Source organism: Chanos chanos, chromosome 6 (assembly GCF_902362185.1).
Source record: "Chanos chanos chromosome 6, fChaCha1.1, whole genome shotgun sequence".
Lineage (NCBI taxonomy): Eukaryota > Metazoa > Chordata > Actinopteri > Gonorynchiformes > Chanidae > Chanos > Chanos chanos.
Window position 1 is genome coordinate 19,638,877 of NC_044500.1, and position 23,447 is coordinate 19,662,323.

The following is a 23,447-nucleotide window of genomic DNA, read 5'->3' on the forward strand; positions in this document are numbered from 1 at the left end:
TACTGTTTATGAACCTAGCGTTTGTAACAATGTCATGTGTTGAACCCCAAATCATCAAAGGGCAGACATTAAACTGATTTTTACGGTCATACGATGAACTTTATACCGCACATTGTTAGACAACTTTATGAGCATTTATAAGTTAGTATAAAACATCAGCCAAAACATCAGTTCAGTTACTACAATGCATGAATTTGTCCCCGTCAGACTCTTATTATACTTCAGTCTTCCTTTCTTTATGATGTCTTCTATCTCCGACAAAATATTCTTTGTAGAATGGAAACATAACCAAATATTAAAGTTATCACAGTCTCAAAAAATCTCCTTGTGTATAGGCTTATACCTTTTCTCCCAGTTGTTGACCCACCTGTTAGGTCTCTTTGTTTAAATGAGCTTGGTGAGTTTTTACAGTGTGTTATCAAAACACTGGATTGCACTGACGCAAACAAATGGGTGAGAACTCCAGGGACCATCCCAGGGAGCTCCCCTTGTTAACGTTAATTATCCCCACAACACACGCACAAATTCAATTGAACTGTGGAGCCTATCAGTGCCACGCAAAGCATTCTCTCCAATTACAGCACTAATCTCGTGCTCTAAGCCGTCTCCATGGCGAAATGATAGCCTGTTACCCAGGTAGTCTCCTCACAGAAAGTGCGAGCAATCTGGGTTCGCATCAAGGAAAAATTTGGGAGGGCGGGGGGATTCTGGGTATATAGACAAACTGTTTAAACAGAAATCTTTTGCATTCATATCTGCCCTTCCACATAAATAGGTTACACGGTATGTTTAAACCTAATAAATAGATAAAAATAAATAGACAAATAAAACTGTTATGTAATTTATGCAGATGTCTGCTAATCGGATGTATAAGGGTAACCAACATTAATGCATGAGCTACAACGTCGGTCCGTTAGGGATGAAAGAAATATTAAATCAGGACTTCAGCGGGGTAACGATAAAATAATCTTACTATAGATAAAATGACTCAATAAAAATCTGAATCATACACCTGAAATCACTTTATTCAATGCCCTGTCAGTCGTTTAAGTGCTTCTGAGGCGCACACGCATCTCTACAATCCTCTTACATAGTACTAGACCAAGAATGGATTAGGTCCAGGAGTAACGGTTACGTTTCACCCATGGGTCACTTTGAAAGGATTTTGTTTGAATGGACATGGGGATCTGGGCCTGATAACTATTAAAAAAATAATTCTTTAAAAAAATATTTATTTATTTCGCTTTCTATTTTAATATGTGTTGATAAATAACTTTTAAAACTTATGAGGAAAAAGGATACCTACTACCATGAAGAGACGTTCAAGGAATAGCCATTTGGTATTTTGTTATGAAATAAGCAAGGCTCACATTTATCTTGTGATTGGAGGTAAATATTTCAGGTGTTCGGGTGAGAATTGTGTGTGTGTTTAGAATACCTGGATTGATAAACAGGGACTAAGTAGCTCTCCAGGGTGCTGAAGTCGACTCATCGGTAAGGACGCAACGGAGCTTAGATTCATCCGACAAGAAGACTAACCAGACAACGAGACAAGGTTTTCATTTTACCTTATTTTATCTATGTTCAGAATAGTTCTTGCGTCTAAACGATCTGTGTAAATGTATATAATATTGACGTGAAGTTATTCTGTTTGTTTTCAGATGATCTGGTTAGTATAACAGATTGGTTCAACTGAGGACAACAGAGAGAAGAATACGTCCTCACAATTTTGAACTTCAATCTACAGTGCTGATGTAAAGAATGGTAAGTGTTAACTTTTCCTTTATGATATTAATAAAATTTGTATCAGTAATGTTTATTATCTTATTTTGCCAAGAGATATTAAACGTGAGGTATGAAAGCACTACAGCTGGTATTACAATGTCCTTTTGTATTGTAGTGTGGGCCTGTTGAGTTTAGTCCGTTTAAGTAAAAATAAGCCAGTCAAACATAATAAATTTGCGTTCACTAGATGTGCTGTGTGAAATCACCATTTAACTTTTTAAAACTTAGAGTAATAACAAACACTTCTCATTTCTTTGGAGGTTTCCTGTTTTGGATCTCAAGACTAAGGTATAGTGTCCGTTTGCAAATACGGATACTGAAGGAGGACAATGCAACATATTTCTCCCCAGCACGGAGGTGGCCTAGGGGAGTTGACCAGCTATCCCTGTTATCCAACCTTAAGAAGCAGACACAGCCTTGCAACGCTGCCATTCTATAACTTTTCCTTATGGGTCATTTTTGGGATTTTGATGTTCCCATGTTGTGTACAATGTTTAATTTTTAAAGTGGGTGTTCTTGGACCATGGAACTGTGACCCTATCTTCTCAAAAGCCCTGCCCGCAGTCGCTGCAAGGCTAGCGGTTAGCAGGATAAATGAGGATTTCAGTTTGGACTTGGGGTGCCAAATGGACTTTAGAGTTCTCCAAGAACCTTGCGAAACATCCAAGGCTTTGACAACGTTTGTCACTTATGAGAAATTAGTCGACGCTTTCGTGGGCCCCACAAATCCAGGATACTGCAATGCAGCCTCACTGCTGGGCAAGAACTGGGACAAAGCCATATTTTCTTGGGCTTGCATTAATTATGAGCTGGACCGTATCCAGGGCTACCCTACCTTTGCACGGACTTTGCCCTCCCCTACACGGGTTCTGTTCAGCGTGCTGAAATACTTCAGATGGGCCAACATTGGCATAGTTTCCTCCAATGAAGACTTATGGATTGACACCGCTGGCAAAGTGGCCAACTCCCTGAGGAGCCAGGGACTTCCTGTTGGCATCGTTACGTCCATAGGAGTTAATGACACCGAGATGGAGAACACAATGAAGAGAATTCAAAGCGCAGGGGACATAAAAGGTAGCACACCCATCAGTCTAAATCTAAACAAGAGTCAATATGAAATAATTTAATTACTCAGTTTCCCACAATGCCCTTACAATACACTTTCATGGCTCCAGGGTGTGCAAGAATGAGATAGAGGCAAATTCTCCTTGTGACAAGTTTTCAAAATCAGCACAGTAATTTAAAGCATCCTGATACTTGTGGCGAACAGGTTTTTTTTTTTTGATGTAATTTATTTAAAAGCTGTCTCCAGGAAACATTACATAAATCCTCTCACTCCTTGTTAAATCTCACCTGATCAATGTCTGCCAAAGGAGATTAATGCCAGTGAAATCATAGATTACAATTTGCTGAGTAACTGTTAGTTATATGCGCTGTAAAGGACCTTGAGCAATGTCCACTCAAGACAGGAAACAGTTTGACAAAGCCATAACTGATTGCTAAGTGCATAAATCTTGTAAATACTGTTCTTAGTTTTTTATTTGTCACACACACACAAACACACATACACTAGGAATAGTCAGCAGTGGAATACAACCTTTGCATTTGATGCTTCCTATACACGCGCACTAGGAGCAGTGAGTGCACACACTCTAGGAGCAGGAGCAGTGGGCAGTCACAGTACCGCGCCCGGGGAGCAGTTGGGGGTTAAATGCCTTGCTCAAGGGCACTTCAGCCGTGGATGTTGAGGGAGTGCTTAGGGAAGGGAAAGTGGTACTATTCTAGCGCAACATTAATGTTCTGTTTTATTTGGACTTGGACAGGCAAGATCTGACAGAGCAGTAAAACCTGGTCAGAGTAATTTAGTAAGTGATGAAGATTCTCTCTTCACTGTTTTATCACAGTGACCACATGATGAATAGGTCACCGAAGCAGTAGCCAGTCCCTGACTTTATTAACATGTCTGTTCTCTGTGTGCGCAGTCATCATTATGTGCATGCACTCTGTCCTGATTGGTGGAGAGCAGCAGATGAGTTTCCTGCTGAAGGCCCATGAGATGGGCCTGACGGCCGGCCGCTATGTGTTTGTTCCGTACGACACGCTGCTCTACAGCCTCCCCTACACCAACACCTCCTACTTCATCCTGCAGAACAACACCAAGTTGCAGCAGGCCTATGACTCCGTCCTTACCATCACCATGGAGTCAGATCTCATGTCCTTCAACGAGGCCTTTAACATGGCCAAGCGTCTGAACCAGCTGTCGGTACCACAAGAACCTCAGCAGGTATGTAGCTCAGTGACTAATCTATTGTTACTGTGTATTGCTGTGTTTAAATATGCCTTAAGTGATGATGTAAATTTACTAGGAAACTTGCAAACTAACTGACTAAGTAACAAACTAACAAGCACCAAGCAAGCAAACTGTATAGTGAAGGCAAGTTGAACTATTAGGTAACAACATAAAATGCTGGCTGTAAAATGCTTAGTGCTGCAGACATAATGCATGATGCTACCTGCTGTAAGTCCTTCATGTTTTATTCTCTGTCTGTAAAGACTTTACATTGCTCTAAATTGTTTGCAGTATTACATCACAGAATGATTTTATGGTTGAGTGCGGGTCAATACTATTAATACTATTAATACTACTACCGCTATTACTACTACTTTTACCACCACCACTAGTAATAATAATAACAATAATACAAGTTCTGATAAAAAAAAGTGAGCTGCTCTCTGGCCATTACAATATACTCAATCTATTCACTGAACTGTAGGTTTCTCCACTCTTTGGAACGATCTACAATGGGCTGTACCTCATAGCAAAATCCATTCACAATGCTAGGAGGGCAGGCCAGTGGCTGTCTGGGACCAACTTGGCTTTCTTTGCCAAGAATATGACTTTCACTGGATTCAACCAGAAGATCAGAATAGACAGTCAGGGAGATGGCCAGACCAATTACATGATCCTGGACACGGATGGATGGGACAATAAGCTCTACCCCTGCTACGTGGTGGACCTGGGCATGGACATGATCCGATTCACCGGGAATTTCATTCACTTTCCAGGAGATTCTCCTCCCTCTGCTGATCCCAGCTGCTGGTTTGACCGCAGTGCCATATGCACTGGAGGTACTGTGAGGAGACCTCATGAAAACTATATATTCTGTCTTGAAGGACTTCTGATGACAAGTCATTAAGTTGATCACATCATCGTCAGTGATAGACTGTGGTTTTTGTTTTTAAGACCTAATGATTTCGTTTTTAAGGATCTAATTTGGTAGATGTTGGAATACATAAACCAAGCACTGTTAATGTTGGTGTTAGGAAACATCTAATTAGTGTATCTGTGTGCCTAATAAACAAATAGTTCTAATGAGTTGATGATAAACAGATGAAAATCACTTTAATATTATCACTGCGTGAAGTTAAAATCTGGATGGTCAATGAAATTAGACATAAATAAAGGGCCAACTTTAGATTTCTAAGGTTATGTAATTCTCATGTGAGGGAATCAAGTGCATTGCTAATCTACTGATCTTTAATCTCCCACAGGAATTGAGATAACCTATGTGATCGTGGTGTTTGTGGTTGTCTTCATTCTTGCTATCTGTGGAATTGTCCTTACCTTGTTCATAAGGTAACTCTGTCTGACGGTACTGTATCTTGGGAATCATTTTTCTCCTCCTAAAGTAACCCTTCTTGATTTTGTCAATGTATTAATGTGTGTGCGTGTGTGTGTGCTTGTGTGCGTGTTTGTGTGTGTGTGTGTGTGTGTCTGATTTATACAGGCGGCGAATTCAGCAGATCCAGTTGGTCAAAGGACCCAACCGAATCCTGCTCACTCTGGAGGACCTCACCTTCATCAACCCACAGCTCAGCAAGAGGGTAAAGCTCATCTGGTCAAACGCTGTCATTTACCATGAGATTGGAAAATATTTTATTAATATGCTGAGTAGCCATTGCTGTTGTTGCATATGTGTGGATGTGTATGTGTGTGCGTGTGTGTGTGTGTGCATGCGTGTGTGTGTGTGTATGTCCGTGTATGTGCGTGTGTGTTTTTAGAAGATCACATTAGAAGACCTGAGTGAGTCGAAAAGCATTATCGAGGATAAGAGTGTAAAATCGACGGATCGCTCTCACTCTGTTGTCAGCATGGCAACAGCGACTCACGAAAACTCAAATGTTGCTGTCTATGAGGTAGGATTCATTTTGCACTCCTGTCTCTAAGAACTGTAATTAACAGTTTGAATATTGTTATACTGAGTCTTTGAAAGTCAAAAAGCTTTGAAAGTAAAAAAGGCAATGTGTATATCATGTTGTTTAAAGGGTGACTGGGTGTGGTTGAAAAAGTTCGAGGAGGGCCAGTTCAAGGAAGTCAAACAGAGTACCACAAAGATATTTACAAAGGTAATGAGTCCCTCTCTCTGTCGCTCTCTGAATTTCTCTGTCTCTCTCTCTCTCTCACTACAGTGCCTTACAGTTTTGAGATGGCATTTTGTATAACTTTGGCTCTGTGTATTCTCTCATGTACAGATGAAGGACCTAAGGAATGAGAATGTTAACCCGTTCCTGGGATTCTTTGCTGACTGCGACATGTTCGCTGTGGTTACGGAGTACTGTTCTCGAGGCAGTCTGTATGATCTCCTGCGGAATGATGATGTCAAGTTGGACTGGATGTTTAAATCCTCCCTGGTTCTGGACCTCATTAAGGTGTGTTATACATACAAATATTTATAACACAAAATATACAAATGTATGACTGAAAACCCAGTTAAAACAAACAACAAGCCAGAAAAGGGTTAAAAAAGTTTTAAAATTTTCAGTTTATAACAGGATTATTGCGAAATATTGGAAAAGACTAGATTTGTTTTGATGGCACTTCTAGATGTGTCTAGATGTTTCTGTTTCCAAGGCTGTTAATTAAACAGAGTGTTCTGTCTGTGAAATAGGGAATGAAGTACCTTCACCACCGTGATTTCCCTCATGGACGACTCAAATCTCACAACTGTGTGGTCGATGGTCGTTTTGTCCTCAAGATCACAGACTATGGTTTCAATGAACTCCTTGAGTCCCAGAAAGCTCCAAAGACTGAGCCTCCTCCAGAAGGTACAACACTGACGTCTGTGACTTTCATATTCAATGTTGATCGTCTTGTCCATCCAGCAAGATGATTGCTGGTTCCTGCACAGTTGGGACCCATGCTAATGTAAGCCTTTGTTCCTCAGATCTATTTTGGACGGCACCAGAGCTTCTCAGAGATCCAGACACAAGGAGAGGGACGTTTAAAGGAGATGTGTACAGTTTTTCCATCATACTCCAGGAAGTGGTGGTTCGTGGAGCTCCGTACTGCATGCTTGGCTTGTCTCCCGAAGGTTGGTCGAAGAGAATGAATGAATATCTCTCAGGGCCTTATGAAATTTTTTTTTTTTTTAAGTATTTTTACATGTACATTTTACATTTAGCTTCCCATAGGATATAGGTTTCATATTATGTCACTAACATTGTGTTGTAGACTGTTTTAGCAGCACTTAGTGGTTAATAAGTTGATATTAGTATAAAAATGCCAGTGTTTCTACCAGTAATGCACAGCTAAGCTTTGAAAACCATACCACTCCTGATGGTCAGTCAGGCGGAAGACGATACTAGGGAATATGTTTCATCTTTGTCCAAACAGAGATCATTAGGAAGGTCAAGAAACCTCCACCCATGTGCAGGCCTACTGTAGCCCCTGACCAAGCTCCACTGGAGTGCATTCAGCTGATGAAACAGTGTTGGAGTGAACTGCCTGACCGGCGGCCCACATTTGATGAGATCTTCGATCAGGTACACTCTTTCCTCCATTCTACAGGGTGTATTCATACACTGCAGTGTGACACACCTTTCTGAAACGCAGATGAACTTTTTCTTTTTTTTTTACTGCTGGCAGTGGACAATAGCTCTGTAAACTGATTGTGGGTGTGAATTTGTATTACTCAAAATACTAAACCTCATTCCCATGAGCAAGATCTTCATTTTTTTTTTGACCCCAGTATTTAGGAACAGACATGAGTAAAACTCTGTGTGTCTTGAGTGTGTTGTCTTCATAATTGTTCAAATGCTTTATATTTAAAAGACATATCATTCAAACCAGAGGTACAGTACACAGTGCTCTTTGAGTGATTAAGTTTAATTTTTTCTCATAGAAGTGTGTGTATGATTGACTAGAATGCAGTTATAATCTGTTTCAGTTCAAACTCATCAACAAAGGCAAGAAGACCAACATCATTGACTCCATGCTAAGAATGCTGGAGCAGTACTCCTCCAACCTGGAGGACCTAATCAGGGAGAGGACGGAGGAGCTGGAGGTGGAGAAACAGAGAACAGAGAAACTGCTGTCTGAGATGTTGCCTCCGTGAGTACACAGCTGCTCGAACACTCATGTTTAAAGTTTTGTTTTGTTTTTTTTTTACCTTTTTTCTTAGTGCGGCTATTATCAGACTGGATGATGACTTAATGTAAAAGCAGTTGTGATGTTGTTTAATTGTGTGTTGAATCCCAGGTCTGTAGCAGAGGCCCTGAAAACAGGTGCTACAGTGGAGCCAGAGTATTTTGACCAGGTCACCATCTACTTCAGTGATATTGTTGGTTTCACCACCATTTCCTCACTTAGTGACCCTATCGAGGTGGTAGACCTGCTCAATGATCTCTACACACTGTTCGATGCTGTACTCTGCAGCCACGATGTGTATAAGGTAAATGTCTAACTCAAGGTAGGCCTATATGGCTTTAACTGTGACTAACATTCACTGTAAAAATGTAACACTGGGGCAAAACCCTTTGTCGTTACCATAGGTGGAGACCATCGGTGACGCCTATATGGTGGCTTCTGGACTTCCGAAGAGGAACGGCAATAAGCATGCGGCCGAGATTGCCAACATGTCCCTGAATATCCTTAGTGCTGTGGGTACGTTCCAGATGCGGCATATGCCAGAGGTTCCGGTCAGGATACGGATAGGCATTCACTCAGGTAAGACCTGGTCCTGGTGGGGCCTCATTTAAACAGCCCTGGTTGGATGTTCATGCCCAAGTTTAAGATGTGATACACAAAGTAATTTCCACCTAGTTTATACATTTATTTTTTGATACATGTACTCACTTATTAAAATACTAGATTAAAAAAACTATTATCTCTTATCTGTCTTATTACATTTACAATAACATACAGTTGCAACCTTGGCTTAGTAATATAGATTGATACTAGAGGTTTTTTTTTTCTTAGCTCCATAGACACATTTTTCCAGGGGCTAAGTTTTGTGTACCATGTGTGCTCAGGACCTTGTGTTGCTGGAGTGGTGGGCTTAACCATGCCTAGATATTGCCTTTTTGGGGACACAGTCAACACCGCCTCTCGCATGGAATCCACCGGGCTGCGTGAGTGTCTTTCCTCTGTGACTATTGTTCTGCTGGGAGAATAGTACTCTATTCTGCTCTGTTCTCGTCAGTTCTTTTCAGTCCACTTAGGTTGCTGCTGGTTAGAAAAAAATATGTTTAAAAAAATGGGTGTATTGCTTTCCAGCTTATAGAATTCATGTTAATATGAGCACAGTGAAGATCCTTCGTTCTTTGAATGACGGCTACCAGATTGAAGTTAGGGGAAAGACAGAGCTTAAGGTATGGATTCGACAGCCTTATTTTTAAGTTTAAGTGACAGTTCTCATGAACATACATGGACTAACACTTTAGTCACTTTAAAATGAATTAATGATTTTTCCCCATAGGGTAAAGGCATTGAAGAGACATACTGGCTTGTTGGGAAAACAAACTTCACAAAACCTTTGCCAAAGCCCCCAGAGATCAAGCCAGGGTAAGTCGTTACAAAATTTGTTTACAACCCAATAAAGCAATAAAACAACAAACAGTGATGTAATTCTGTCCATTTGAGTGATCACAGCTGTTCTTACACGGGGGTGTTATGCACCAAATGTGAACCTATCAGATTCAGTCTCCTAAATGAGTCGATGCTCTAATGTCTGTATCTCAGGGAAGACAACCATGGTCTGAGTGCTGCAGAGATTGCTGAATACAAGAGAAAAAAAGCTGAGAAAAAGGCCTGATTCCTTGACTCAGAGGCACGGAGGTAGTGCCGTGTGTGTGGCCTGATGTAATGCTGTGTTCTGTTAAGGTTGCTTTGGCCTTTTTTGTTTCGTGGTGCTGGTCTTTGTTTGTGATTAGTGTGTGCTGTTGATGCATGACAACACTGCTTCACTTTGGATTTGATCATCTATGTGGCAAGTGCCTTTCTATGGTCTGGTAATGACTGTATAATTTGCTATAGAGTTGCCAATTTGTATGTTTGAGTTATGATGGAGGGCTCATTATTTTATTATTTGGAGTAACTGAGTGATACACATCTCACTGGCTTCTTTTACTCATTATTTTTTAAACCTTTTCTCCATTTACTAAAACATATAAGTCTTTTAGTCACCATTTTATTGTCACCTCCGCTCACTCACTTGGTTGTGTTTTCTATATAAGTATGTAATGCAAATCTTTCCTGTTTTTTTTTTGTTTGTTTGTTTGTTTTGTTTTATTTTTTTACTTCACCTTGAATCTTTTAGAGACAACTGGCAGGAAATGGTGACAGAAGAGATCAAGTCAATATTTCGAAAAGCCAACAGGCAAGTGGACAAGCCCAAAATCTGATGGTAGTTGGGTTAAAAGAGAGAGACAGCATGAAGGAGAGAAGGATACACACTCACACACTCAAAGTGATGCAAGGACAGATGACAGGATGCAGCGCACGGGAGAACAAGAGAGGATAGCATGGATATCCATGCTGGCTCACAGCAGATTATGCAGAGTGTTTTAATAGGATTGACTGTTGTCTGTCGTAATCTGAATCTGTCCAGCACAGCAGAAAAGCGCTGTATTAATGAAATGAAAGCTGGACACTTATCAAAGAAAGTGTTTTTCCTTCTAATTGAATAAGGCAGTCACTCTGTTGCTTTGGCCACCAAGTGGCTCTGTTTGTTCCGTCCAAGCTCTAAGGCTCTTTTTACATTTTTGCTCAACAAGAGAAGTTTTCATTTCATATTTGAAATGATTTTGTACTGTTTTGGTCTTAAGGTTTATTCACTTTTTTCTCATTCCATTATCAAATGCAAGGCGATCACTAATCGGATTTGGCCAAGCTTACATGACATCTGTTGCTCAAGATCAAACTGCTTTCAGTATGTGCAGTGCGGTTTCAAATCCTCACCAGACACAAAACCCTGTTTGTAAGAAAACAACAAACTTGCTTCTGAGATTAAGCGTAGTTGTTTGCCAGTTAAATTTGCATTCGGTAAGAAGCAAGGATGAAAGCATATCTTGTACTGCTGTGTTTGTAACTTGGCCAGATAAGATAGAAAAAGTGAAGAAGAAAATCAATATATGAATTTAGTTTGTAATATGTTATTTATTTTTTTTTTAGTGTGTGAATGTTGGAAGTGATATGTTTTAATTGTGGTACTGTCTTTCAATGAAGAAGATGCACAAATGCTTGGGTTTCCTGTTTACTGGCTCTGTTTTAGCAATGCAGGCAGAATAAAATAGGTTTTGCTCAAGCCCGTGACAGGACGTGATGAAAAAAGTATGTTTGCCTTACACAAGTTATTGAAAAATGTTAACAAATGTAATTATTCGCAAACTGTCCACAAACATTAGAAAGAATAGAATGCACGTATATGTATGTATGTCAACGTATGTTTTAGAGGGGGACCTTACTGAATCAAACCAGACTGAAAAGCGGATGTAGGTGATGCTTCACTGGAGACACTTTTTTCCCCCTCAGTTGCACTTGAAAGTACCACCTTACAGTCCTTTATTTTTCTACTGATCCACCAAATTTCTCCATAAAGACACTGAATGAAAACAGATGTGCTGTAATGCATTTGCTACTTTATGTATAATTAAGAAAAAAAGGACAGCACATATCAGTTGCGGAGCAATACAAAAATGTAATTTTTAAAAACCCATCACTCAGATTTTTGATAGTATCAAAAGATAGGCAATATTTTAGGTAATAGGTGGGAGTAGGAATGAAACATGGTTCTTTAAATATACATTACAAAATGGACTGAATGAAATAAACCATTTGTCTAGATATACTGTCTGCTTTTGTGTTATGTGTTCTTTCATTGTCTGTGCCAGATGGTGATTATACGATAGAAATTTTTTTTTCAGTTGTAAAACAGGAGAGGCCTGTCCATCTATTCCAAATTCAAAAAACAATAAGTAACAGTAAGTTTGGGCAACTTGAAACACAATATGACTGGCCATTTTACTCTTTGTGCTCATGACAGATGGACTAAAGACATGAAGCATTGCAAAATGTTTAAAATGTTGCCTGATTTGAATTAAAACAAATCTCCACAGACAAGACTAAAATATATTTAGCACAGGTCTAAAAGAGTAGATGACTCCCAAACAGAACAGGAATGTAAAACAACTTTTGTAGAAGCATATTTAATATGTCTTTAACTGAAACAGTTCAATAAAAATATCCATTTGTCACATTATATGAAGCTAATTGCTTAATCTGATAAATTCATTTCATACAGAATTCTGGGAGTGACTTTATAGCTCTTCCATGATGATGAATTCATTTCACTGCAACATTCATCTGGTCTTCAGAGGCCTCTGCGAAAACCTGTGTTTTTAAATACACTCACTGTTCACTTCTTGCTGATATACAAATACTTTTATTGCTTTGCATTTAGGCACTGTTAAAAGAACTTAGGCCTGGAAAGTTGTGGGTAATGCTTTACTTTACAGCCCTCCAGTTACCAGGTATTAACTAGGAAATGAGATGGTAATAAAATACAGTTATTAGGAAAGTGCAAAAAAAAAAAAAAGGGTGGGAAGCTCTAAAAATTTCCTGGTAGATGGCAACAACCCTAACCCTAACCTTGACCCTAACCCTAACCATCTAGCTTCCTTGTAGGTTTCCATGTACTTCCTAGATAATAACTAAGTACTTACTGTACATTTCTAATGAGTACTTCCCAAATAACTATATTTTGTTGCCATCTAGTTTCCTAGTTGGTTTCTATGCACTTCCTAGATAATAACTTAGCACTTACTATACATTTCTAACGGGTACTTTCTGAATAACTATACTTTGTTGCCATCTAGTTTCCTAGAAGGTTTCTGTGTACTTACAAGGAAATTATTTACTACCTCCTATTCAGCTTTTTTTTTATCACTTTCCTAATAACTATATGTTAGCACCATCTCATTTCTTAGTTAATACCTGGTAATTAGAGGACTGTAAAACAAAGCTTTACCGAGTTGTGTACATTTCACCTGCGCACTCGTCGGTTCCGCGGTTCGCCAGAGGATGGCACTAGCAGATCAAGGCAGATCATTTACAGTTCAGTTCAGCCCCAATTTACAGTCCGGAAAAAAAGGTAGTGTAATACGACGCATTTACTTCAAAACATACGAATATGCAGATGACATAGATAAACGATTTGTAAGAACACAGCCACAGCTATAAAGCATTCTGCATTTTTGTCCTTTAAATGTGGATCATTCCATGAATAATTTCAGTGAGCAACCTGATTTTTAAATATATTCTTACGTGAAATGCTATCGCATATGCTTAGATGGATAGACACATACAGGGGTTTGTACCCATTCTCCCTTTCGCCTGGCGCACCGTGTTGACCCGATACTCCAGTCTATCCGTTTCCAGATTGTGCAGTAGCGGCGTCGGCTAGTCTACATTACAGCAGGAAACATAAAGACATGAATCGTAAAATTCTTACCAGTTGTTGCAAAAATGATCTTTTGACTAAGTTAATGATTGTGTCCAAGCATCGCGTCCGTCATTGTTTCAAAGTTGTTTATTGACTTTTACCTCTGCTGGTTAGTAAGCTCGTTAAAAAGTTCGTTTGTAGTTCTGTTAACTTTGAGGGATGAAACAACAGTGACGTATTGATCATTTTTTCACAGCGCATGCAATACCTCTGCACAAGTTTATTCTCTGAAAAAGAATTTATCTTTATATCCATACGCAGCTTATTAACTTTGTGAGTCAGCTGTATGATAGACCAGACTGTAGACGTGTTTCACGTCAGGCTAGTATTAAATAACAGACAATGATAGGCTACATGGTAACTATTAGCATGTCTGTAAGATTATAGGTATGAATTGATTCCCGTATACGTCATATTTTATGATTACGCTTGTGCTCAGTGATGACCTTAAAGAATTTTTCCTATGGTTAGCACAGCTGTAAAAATAGTATTTTTTAAAAAAAAAAAAAAAAAATCAGAGCCTTTCTTCTGGAGATTAGGTTGGTTGGCATCTCTACTGTGGAGTTTACGACCAGTACGAGGTTGGTTTACAGACTTTACTTGACTAGCAGAGGCAACTTTTTAAATAGCAGAGACAGCACTTGCTCTGCAGGGGTTTATGGCTCCCTGTTTGATCCTTAAAAACACACCCACTCTGTTAAATGAGGATAGTGATTCTTATCCTGAGGATGTGGGAATAACCCCATTGTTATAAGCCTACACTCCAGACCAGAGAGGAATGTGCCCTCATGTGCAAAGATAAGCCTCAACTGAAATTCCAAAGCGCCACACATCTGTGCTAGACACAATATCCATGAGACTGCCATCTCCAAGGCATCGTTCTGTCTGAAAATGTGGCAAGTTTTGTACAGGCAGTTTGATCTTTCTTTTTTAATATAGAGCCAGGAACTATTTACTGAGGATGTTGACATTTTGAATTAAGTTATCTTGGCAATGTCTTACACAGAGATGCAGGGAATATTTTTGTGTCAGTTTATTGTAACAAAAAAAATTGAGCACCATATTCCAACAGATATTTCATCGTAAAAGCCTAGGAGCACAATATGTTAACAGTTTATTTCAGCTGACTGCTGAAATAGTGCAGAGGAATCAACCATTTCAGTGCAGAAGGTAAAACGACAAGTAGCAAGAATACAAAAGGAATGCTCTTTGAAGGGTGAAGCATAGAACATTTAAGCTTGAAAACATTTGTGCAAAAATCCTTTTCTCTTTAAACATTAAAGATAAGGCAAAAAAAACCCCACACAGATGTCAAAAACTCAACAATTAAAACAAAACAAAACACTGGAAGATACATCACGCAATACCTAATCTGCCATCATACTTAATGTAAGTATGATGACTGACATATGAATCCCAATGATGTACAACTTCTTGAAGAACTTGTGGGGCTGGAAAGTCTGGGAGGAAATAGGAAGGATGTGGGATGCATCTGCTCTAGGAAATTTTATATTCCAAAGGCATTTACGCAAATATGAACACACCTGTTCCCTTAGATGGACTCCTGAGTACAGCTGGCACTGATTGTCACAGACTGTTTGTTGGAATGTGCTCATGAGGTAACAGACACCATAGAAATGATATCTTTGACCTGAAAACAAAGAAACACAAATACAACACCCTACCCTCCCTCTTCAAAACCAGTAAAAAATACACAAAAAAAATAGATAAGACTAGCTGTGCTTGCAGTTGGTCACTATAATTCATCTCTCATTTTGTCTCCTTTGGGCCGCACCAGCCTTCCGATGAAGAGGATGGAGTTGGTCTTGTTGTCTTTCACCAGGAAGATGAATGGATGATCAGCATAGAAGAGTTTGGGGTTCTTGAGCTTATCCGTGCCAAAGATGCTAGTGTCGAACGGGTTGCCCTCAGTGTCCCACTCCAGGGCAGAGGCATGGAAGACGTTTGAAAGGTAGAGATCTTTCTTGCCAGAGATGTTGGACAAATCTGCCTTGGACTTGTCCACAGCTTCGGTAAGACCAAGCTCAGCAAAGTGTTTCTGAAAATTTAAAAGAAAGGAGGAGAAAGTTCCATTAGACACCAGTGAGAATGATAAGACTTAAAACATTACAGTAAACACAGGGCAAGCTCCATCGTCTTTACCTGAAGGTTGTGACTGACTTCCATGCTGACTTTGGGCAAAGAAATGGCCACAGCTCTCTCCTCTAGCTTGCTCATCCATGTGTCCAGCTGCTTACGGGTGAGTAGCTTCTCCAGCCTTTCCAGAGGCTCCACGTGGTAGGGCATGATGAGCACCATGCTGGACTTCTTGTGAGCCAGAGGCATGTTCAGCACAAATAGCCTGTTCTCTGTGTCTTCATAGAAGCCATAGAGACCTGTCAAGGAAAAAAAAAATCTTATGAATCTCCTGTATTTGCACTAATGCAAATGAAGGAAAATGATTATCTGCAAACTTTTCAATATACACCTTACACAAATATGTTGAACTTACCGGTGCGGTGCATCATGGGAACGGACACTGAGTGGGACCGGGTCACGAGGAAGCCGCGGTTATCCACCATTTTGTGATGGAATTTCTCATCCCAGTGAGCTGTTGAAAGCGAACAAAGATAAAAGTTGAGATACTTAACAGACCACCCAAACTTCTTTAAAAAAATAACTCCTAAAAATGGTCACCTGAAGTACTTTTAAACCCCCTGATTATACACCCCCCATTCAACGATCCAACACTTACGTTTGAAGAACATGGCATTGACAATCATGGCTCCATCAGGGTTCTGCACATCTTTGGTGACTTCAGGCAGCTTGCCATCAGTTGATTTGGCAGCCCACTCGTTGATGGAGCTAATGGCACTGCGCTTGTCGCGGAAGTTGATCTTGGAGTGGTCATACTTGTAGTGCTTCTTGCTATTCTTGACAAAGTCGTCAATGAAGCTCACTGAGCTGGGGCCGTAGAGCCTGTTGTTGATCTTCCAGGTGACATTGCGAGTGTTGGAGTCGCTAACCTCGTCCATGAGCTCAGACAGGCCTGTGTGCAGGTGCTCGTCCTTCACTGAGTCAGCGCTCAGGACGGTTTTGACCTGGGAGGCCGTGGAGGACTTGCCCCCGAGGGCTACCATGCCCAGAGAGGAGGCAGCCACAACAGGAGAGATGAGGATGTTTTCCAGATCTTTGTCTTTGGCCATGCTTTGGTATAGGTTGAAGGCCAGGTTAGTACTCTTGTCTGCCATGGAGGTTGCATGGCTACTCATCTTCTTCTCCTCGCCTGAGACGGCCACAGCCAGAAGGCACAGTGCTGCAAGTTTGGCGGCCCACATGCTTCCTGTATATGTGTACACGGTGTGTAACAAAAGCCTGCAAGAGGAGACATATAACAGGCAGTTAGGTTTATGTCTTAATGTCTGGAGTTATTCCAAAGAGTTTTAAAATATCCTGTGACAAAAAAATAAAACTATAATGAACAATAAACTTGTTCCTGATACTAGGTTTGTGCCCCACTCAGATAAGGATTTGTTCTCCATTTATATTTGGATTATGTGGTGGAAATAACGCATGGCATTTATGTAGCTCAGGAGGGCCTGGATTCCAGTGCAGATAATTCTGTTGAAAATTAGGCCAGATGTTTTAGTAGCCTAACTACCACATTTGACCTGATACATTGCTGTAGCAATAACTGACCATTTTTCAGTTAAAGGAACTACTACATACGTGAGTGCATTTGACAAAGAAAAGAAAAGAAAAAAAAAAAAAAAGAATTCTAAGCCACCGTGGTGAGTCATGAATGAACATGTAAGATGAGCCCAGCCCAGCTTGCTGCAGCAAAAAAAAAAAAAAACATGACCTGAGGATGTAGCTGAAAACTGGCCCTCCTGGTAAACTTAGGGAACAGACTGTGCATGAAAATTTCTGTTTCCCTTGATAACTGACCAATGATCACCACAGTACAAACCATGAAACTGACTATTCACTGAGAGACTTCATATGTCACTTTTTTTTTTCTTTTTGCCATCTTGAGATACCTTGAAAGGTTTTCATAGTGTTGTCAACGATTGCGATTTTCATTCTGAAAGACAAGAGGTGCATTGGGTAATCTGTAGAAAATCATTAAATCATGGAATGAAATTCCTTTTTTTTTCTCTTTCCATGCTGCAGAGGTCTGACTTCTAGAAACTTCAAAATAAATGTCACATAGACATTTCATGCACATAGACAGGGACACGTGGACAGTTCTTATTGGTCAGAGCTGGTCTAGGGGAAACTTCTGTCCAATCAGAAATGCCACGGTGCAGCACTCTTTGAATTCCAGAGGAAGCACTCTGATTTCTGTAGCAACAATTTAAAACCACTCCCTAAATCTCTCTGATAGTTTGCATCTATTTAACTGCAAGCATTTAGTTAAAATCCACAAAGTGCAAAGTAGACTGGTCAAGATAAATATTTACCTGCCAAATACTGTTTTTTTTTTAACATCAACAAATATCGACTTGTAGATGTTCAAACCACGTTTCAGGAAAGAAGTCCGTTATTCTGATCCGTTATATATGCAATAATGCAAAAAATATGTGGTTGCATATTTCACCAAAATTTCCAAGCAATTTCCCCTCCAACTCTGAATCTGATTGTGACATAAACTAAAGATAAAGTATGAAGTCTCACACTCACTCACTAACAGACTAGCAGTCTCACAAGTCAGAGGTGTGGGATGAGTCTACAGTTGCAAAGACAATTTTCACTAATACCTTATATACTATTGTTCATTCTACAATAGCAACCAAAATAATGTACACTACTTTAAGACCTCCTGGATGTTTCTGTTTTGCCCTGTGTGCTAAAGTCACGTCTTGTGACTTAGAAATTTCTGAAATCGAACAAGGGAAAAGCTTCTGCATTCCCTGAAACAAGTAAAGCAAAGATATTTCAAGCCTTACCTTGCACAGCTCCGTTGATGCACTGGTAAGTCTCTGATGTTGGCTTGCCCAAAAACAGTTAACTCTAGTGCTCTATATATTAGAGGACAGAAACTTCCAGAAGTTGGGAAAGGAATATTCAAATGAGAAACGTCTGGCTTTTCTTTAGAAGACAGGAATGGGACCTCCCCCTGGATCAAGTAACTCCAGAGCAACAATAGCTCCCTGTTTGCAAGGTCCTAAAGCCTATTCTGAACCCCTCATATACATGTCTCAGCACTGAAACTGCTCATTCTCAATCTACATCATTAGGAAGTATGAATGTGACACCTTGTCTTTAAGTACAAGTTTGTCCACTGGAGGAAGAAAGTCTTTATGAACATCTTCTTAAAGCAGATCAGATGAAACCTTAGAGCTTTGATTCTTTTTTGGTCATGCTTTGCAGTTTTTATGAACATGACAACACATGAAACGCATTCAGAATTAAATACGAATTTTGAATAAAAGCTTTCTTTGTTTAATGTGTAGTTAACAGCAATTTAGATGATTGTCTGATAACAGTTCTGTTGCATGAGGTTTGCATGCTCTTTTGCTAGATCCTTCTTTTGGGGGGTTTTCAGAGTCCTGGGCTCCCCCTCCCCCTCACTGTGCCACGTTTCACGGCTCACTATAGGGCCATTCTCGGCCTGTGGGTGTGGATGTGGGAATCACAATTGCAGACTACTCTCTCTAATGAAGTCCTGACCTGAGTGGACCTCTTTTCACGGAACTTTCTGGTAGTCCACGTAAGAGTACGCGATTTATTTCATTCTGTTTTACTTTAATTCAATAGATGCATTTCAGGTGGGTTCTTGGTGATTTGTCCAAGTTTGTAAATTGACTTTTAAATTGAAGAAGAATGTTTTTGAAAAAGACAAATCTGGACTGCAATGCGGTTAAACGGAATCAAATGAAATCAAATTGAAAAATGAAGAACTGAAGAACTGTTTTGTGCAGTGAATGATGTCTGTGAGGAACTTTTGAAAAGGACTTTGAAAGTAAAGTGGACTATCCTTTCATGACTAAAATATTCTGTAATCACTGACACAATATTAAAATTCTTTCTTTCTTTGAAGCAAGATGTGGGTTTTCACCTCACATGCACCTGAATTAACATATCCCCTGTAGTTTAAACAAACAATAAACACACCACAATGTAAGGCAAAAAGCATCCAGCACAGATGCAGACACACACACACACACAGCTCAATAAACAGTGTGGAAGCCCACCCAGAACCTTTGTCTCTCTGTGCTAGATAAATATTGAAATTCCACATCAACAGTATAACTATGCCACACAGGCATAAACAGCACTGAAAAATTTCTTAGGGCAAAAGTTGTCCTTTAAAGACATGCAAACGCATGAACCATGCACATGTGCAAACATGTGATAAGAGGGAGAGGATCTTCTGGCTCCAGAAATGTTCCGACGTTCTAGATGCTTCCTGAGCAACGTCAGCAACTTCCCACATCTAAGCTTGTCCACTGAGGCAAGTAGGAGATTCTCAGTGATGGAAAGAGGAGGAGAATCTTTAAATGTCCTTTCATTGACGAAATACTGTGATATTTCAGCCAATTTTTATAAACAGGGAAAAGGCTAAAAATTGCATGGCAACAACTCATCCAAAGTCAACCTTCTGGTACATGCTGAACGTTTTTGTAATATTATTATGTTTTATATTGCATTACTGAACGGAGATAGTGCATACACTGGTTTTACTGAGGAGAAATAAAACTTTTTTAGGGGACTCTAAAACATTCTTGCCTGAATTTGATGACATAGTATACACAAAAAGGGCTCATGTGACAAGGAACAGCCTCCAACTTATCTTATCCTACTGATTTGTCCTCTTGTCTGTTTGTTGCACACACATTGGTTGTTTCATCACTACTGTAGACTAAACTACAGATGTCTAACATGTCAGGCGGTTCCAGATTTTAATGTACTTTTTGAGGTCAGCATTTTTTTTCTCCAAATCTCTAAGAGGAAAGATTGCAGTTGTTCTGCTTATTATCACACGTCTGGTTTTCTACATACACATGTTTTCTAAACAACTGAATTCCAAAAAAAAAATCCCTTTCCCGATGTTCTGCCTCTGAACATAGAAGACCTCTTGTTTTCTTTCGCGTGGCACCTCATGCTTACTGAAAAATGATTGAGAGCACTACTCTGAAACACGCTCCCGAAAACTTTTGGACTGCATACTGTGCTTAGCCATATGATGCTGGGGGGAGGGACAAAGGATTCATTGATAGGGGAGCTTGCCAAGCCTTGCTGAGTTTCTGAGTGTATGATGTAAGGCATCTGTAGTGTTACAATTTCTGATGTAACTCTCCACTGAATTGCACGATCAAACATTGAAATGTTTGATTCTATTTACTTGCTGGGAAACAGTTGTATTAAAGTTTTACAGAAGATACATTTACACGAGTACCAGGAAACATGAGTAAAGATTTCATATGGGTACATTGTACCTTGATCTAAATGAAGAGAATGCTCACGTCTACATTCCTTCAGTCTCAAAATGCACAGTATATCTTTTTTTATGCTTTTGGGCAAATGACTGTTGGTTATTAGATTAGGGCTCTGGGGTATGGTATTTTAAATTATTTAAAGACTTAATTTGGTCTAAACTGTTTGAATGACTGACAGATGGATGACTGTTACTCCGGTGTGTTCTGTACTCTGGATGACTGGTACTCTACCCAGTATAAACAGACATGTCCAAAGTGGTGAGTAAAGAGGAAACAACATGGGTTGCCCAGTTAAATCTGTTAGGAAAGAAATGTAAAACAGATCCATTATTCAACCCAAAACATAAAACAAAAGGACGCCTAAAACTGCTGACTTGCTATTCAAATGGAAACAAGAAGTGGCTATGCTGCTGCATGTACAAACAGAATCAACAGAAGTACATAAGTGATTAAGGCCAGAGGAATATGAACTGTCTCCAAAGTCTTTGACTGGAACTGACTCTTATTGACACATGAGGGTGTTGAGTGTAGAACTTAAAAGGTCTCACCCCTTAGTTTTCATTTGATGAGGTATGGTGTACCAGCGTGATGACCAGGAGAATAGGAAATGAAGGTTGCAGGGGGCAGTCACAAGTGCAAATGACTTCAAATAGTTCTCCAAACTGACTCAGCTTTGTTTACTCCAAAGTTTGGGGTGTCTTTGAATATATGAGAATGAAATTAGGTCCCCAAAGCAGTGGGAACCCTTGAAACTATCAGCATGGATTCCATGGTACCATGCTGATGTGGCTTTTTCTGCACCTTTTCACATTAATTTAAGTTTGATGGGATTTGGCCTTATTTTTTGTGGGTCTTAATTATCGTGAGACAGAGGGTACAAGTTATTTCAGTGACTAAGAGAATGAAGGTGCAAAGTAATTCAGGACCTTTTTTTCTTAAGCGCTGGAGTACAATGCCCTCCTGTGGCCTGAGGAGTTACACAATTCCCAAAACGAGCAGCAGAGTGGTTGATATGTAATTCAGAGTGCTCTAAAGCAATTAAAACATAGTTTAATTGAGGTCACAGTTTTAAAAGCATGGAACATAAATGTCGACCTTTGATAATGGCTCCTTGAAGCTGTACAAATTTAGATAAGTTTTTATTCCATTTATTTGAGCAATTCACAATTTAAAAAGAAAAATGAAAAATCTCTCACCCTCATTACCACTAGATGGCGGCCAATGCAAACATATTATTGTGTAGGTACCCAAATAACGCCCATGTAGGCTTAATAGTGTAGTTAGAGCTATGACACGAAGAAATATAATTAAATTTCCACATTAAGAGGGTCAGTGAACCTGAATACTGTTTTAAACTGCTGTTAGAGGTAGTTTTAGCGGCGCTGAAAATAGATGCTGTACGGATATTTGCTCATGGAGGCCTGTGAACATGACAGCGAGTGATTCCGTTTAAACTGAGTTGTCAGGAACACAAACATGTCGGATGAAGTTTGTATCTTCATTAGTAACGCTTCTTTAACATCTAACCCCAGTCCTCAGGGCTTGTTCTGGAACAATCCTGTTACAGTCACAATGTTCAGAGACAGTCCTTGCCCATCTCTCTCTAGCAAAACGGTACAATTTATCACCCTCTCTCTGCCTTTGTCACCTCCCCTGCTGTTTGACATTTTTTCAGGGGGGAAGTTCAGTATTAGCAGATCAGCTGGATGTGGTGACTAGCACCTGCTCTGAGTGTTCGGGGGTCCTCTTTATTCGTTTGAGCCCTGAAATGTCAGAGGAAGTGCACGGAAATGATGTCCTCCCACTCCCCTCCTCCGGCGTGAGGGCATGCTGGCTAAACCCGCAAGTATGCCGTGCATTCAATGCTGTTTGTGTGCCTCTTCAAATGTCCCATGTCTGTAATGTGACAAGACCATAGGAAAATACTAATCCTATGTGAATGTATCCTATAAGTCCTATATGCATTTACACATTGTCTAAGGTGGGGAACACTTACATTTTCTTGGTTCAATCATTCTCTAGTCTCATCTGAAATGGTTAATGATTCATTGTAGTACAAGTTATTTATTATATTGAGGAACATGGGCTTAGTCATTAAGCGTGGTAACTCATGTGTAAATACTCACAATATTAATCACATCATATATTATTATGACAGTATGACATCTTTAGATTGTTATGGATTCTTTGTCAAAAAAACTTCTTTCCCCCATGCAACTACACATTTGTGTATGTGTGTGTGTGTGTGTTTGTGTGTGTGTGTGAGGGGGGGGTCTTTTAGAAGACTTAATTTTATGTGTGGTAAAATTTGATTTTGAGTATAAAGGTATGTTTTAGCTTCAGTGACTTGCGATCATTGTTAAGAATTGCGTCAAAATTCGACACTGCAATCCATTAACCCTATCAGTGTTTGTGCTGTAAATAATCTTATCAATATGGA

The 23,447-nt window shown here is 39.7% G+C and overlaps 2 protein-coding genes across 2 annotated transcripts; one reads left to right on the forward strand and one right to left on the reverse strand.

Annotated features, from left to right (window-relative positions):
- Positions 1-2,114: 2,114 nt before the first annotated feature.
- On the forward strand, positions 2,115-10,467 carry gucy2f (guanylate cyclase 2F, retinal). The gene is made up of 18 exons (XM_030776741.1): positions 2,115-2,859; positions 3,768-4,069; positions 4,560-4,914; positions 5,338-5,422; positions 5,574-5,670; positions 5,848-5,982; positions 6,112-6,192; positions 6,319-6,495; positions 6,735-6,891; positions 7,011-7,157; positions 7,460-7,608; positions 8,013-8,176; positions 8,324-8,516; positions 8,617-8,791; positions 9,097-9,195; positions 9,341-9,435; positions 9,543-9,628; positions 10,383-10,467. The coding sequence occupies exons 1-18, from the start codon at positions 2,115-2,117 to the stop codon at positions 10,465-10,467; spliced, it is 3,327 nt and encodes a 1,108-aa protein (XP_030632601.1).
- A 4,236-nt stretch (positions 10,468-14,703) lies between these two features.
- serpinh1b (serpin peptidase inhibitor, clade H (heat shock protein 47), member 1b) lies at positions 14,704-18,596 on the reverse strand. The gene is made up of 5 exons (XM_030777127.1): positions 18,515-18,596; positions 16,321-16,940; positions 16,078-16,176; positions 15,729-15,961; positions 14,704-15,624 (listed from the first exon to the last, which is right to left on the reverse strand). The coding sequence occupies exons 2-5, from the start codon at positions 16,901-16,903 to the stop codon at positions 15,322-15,324; spliced, it is 1,218 nt and encodes a 405-aa protein (XP_030632987.1). The 5' UTR covers positions 16,904-16,940; positions 18,515-18,596; the 3' UTR covers positions 14,704-15,321.
- Positions 18,597-23,447: the final 4,851 nt, after the last annotated feature.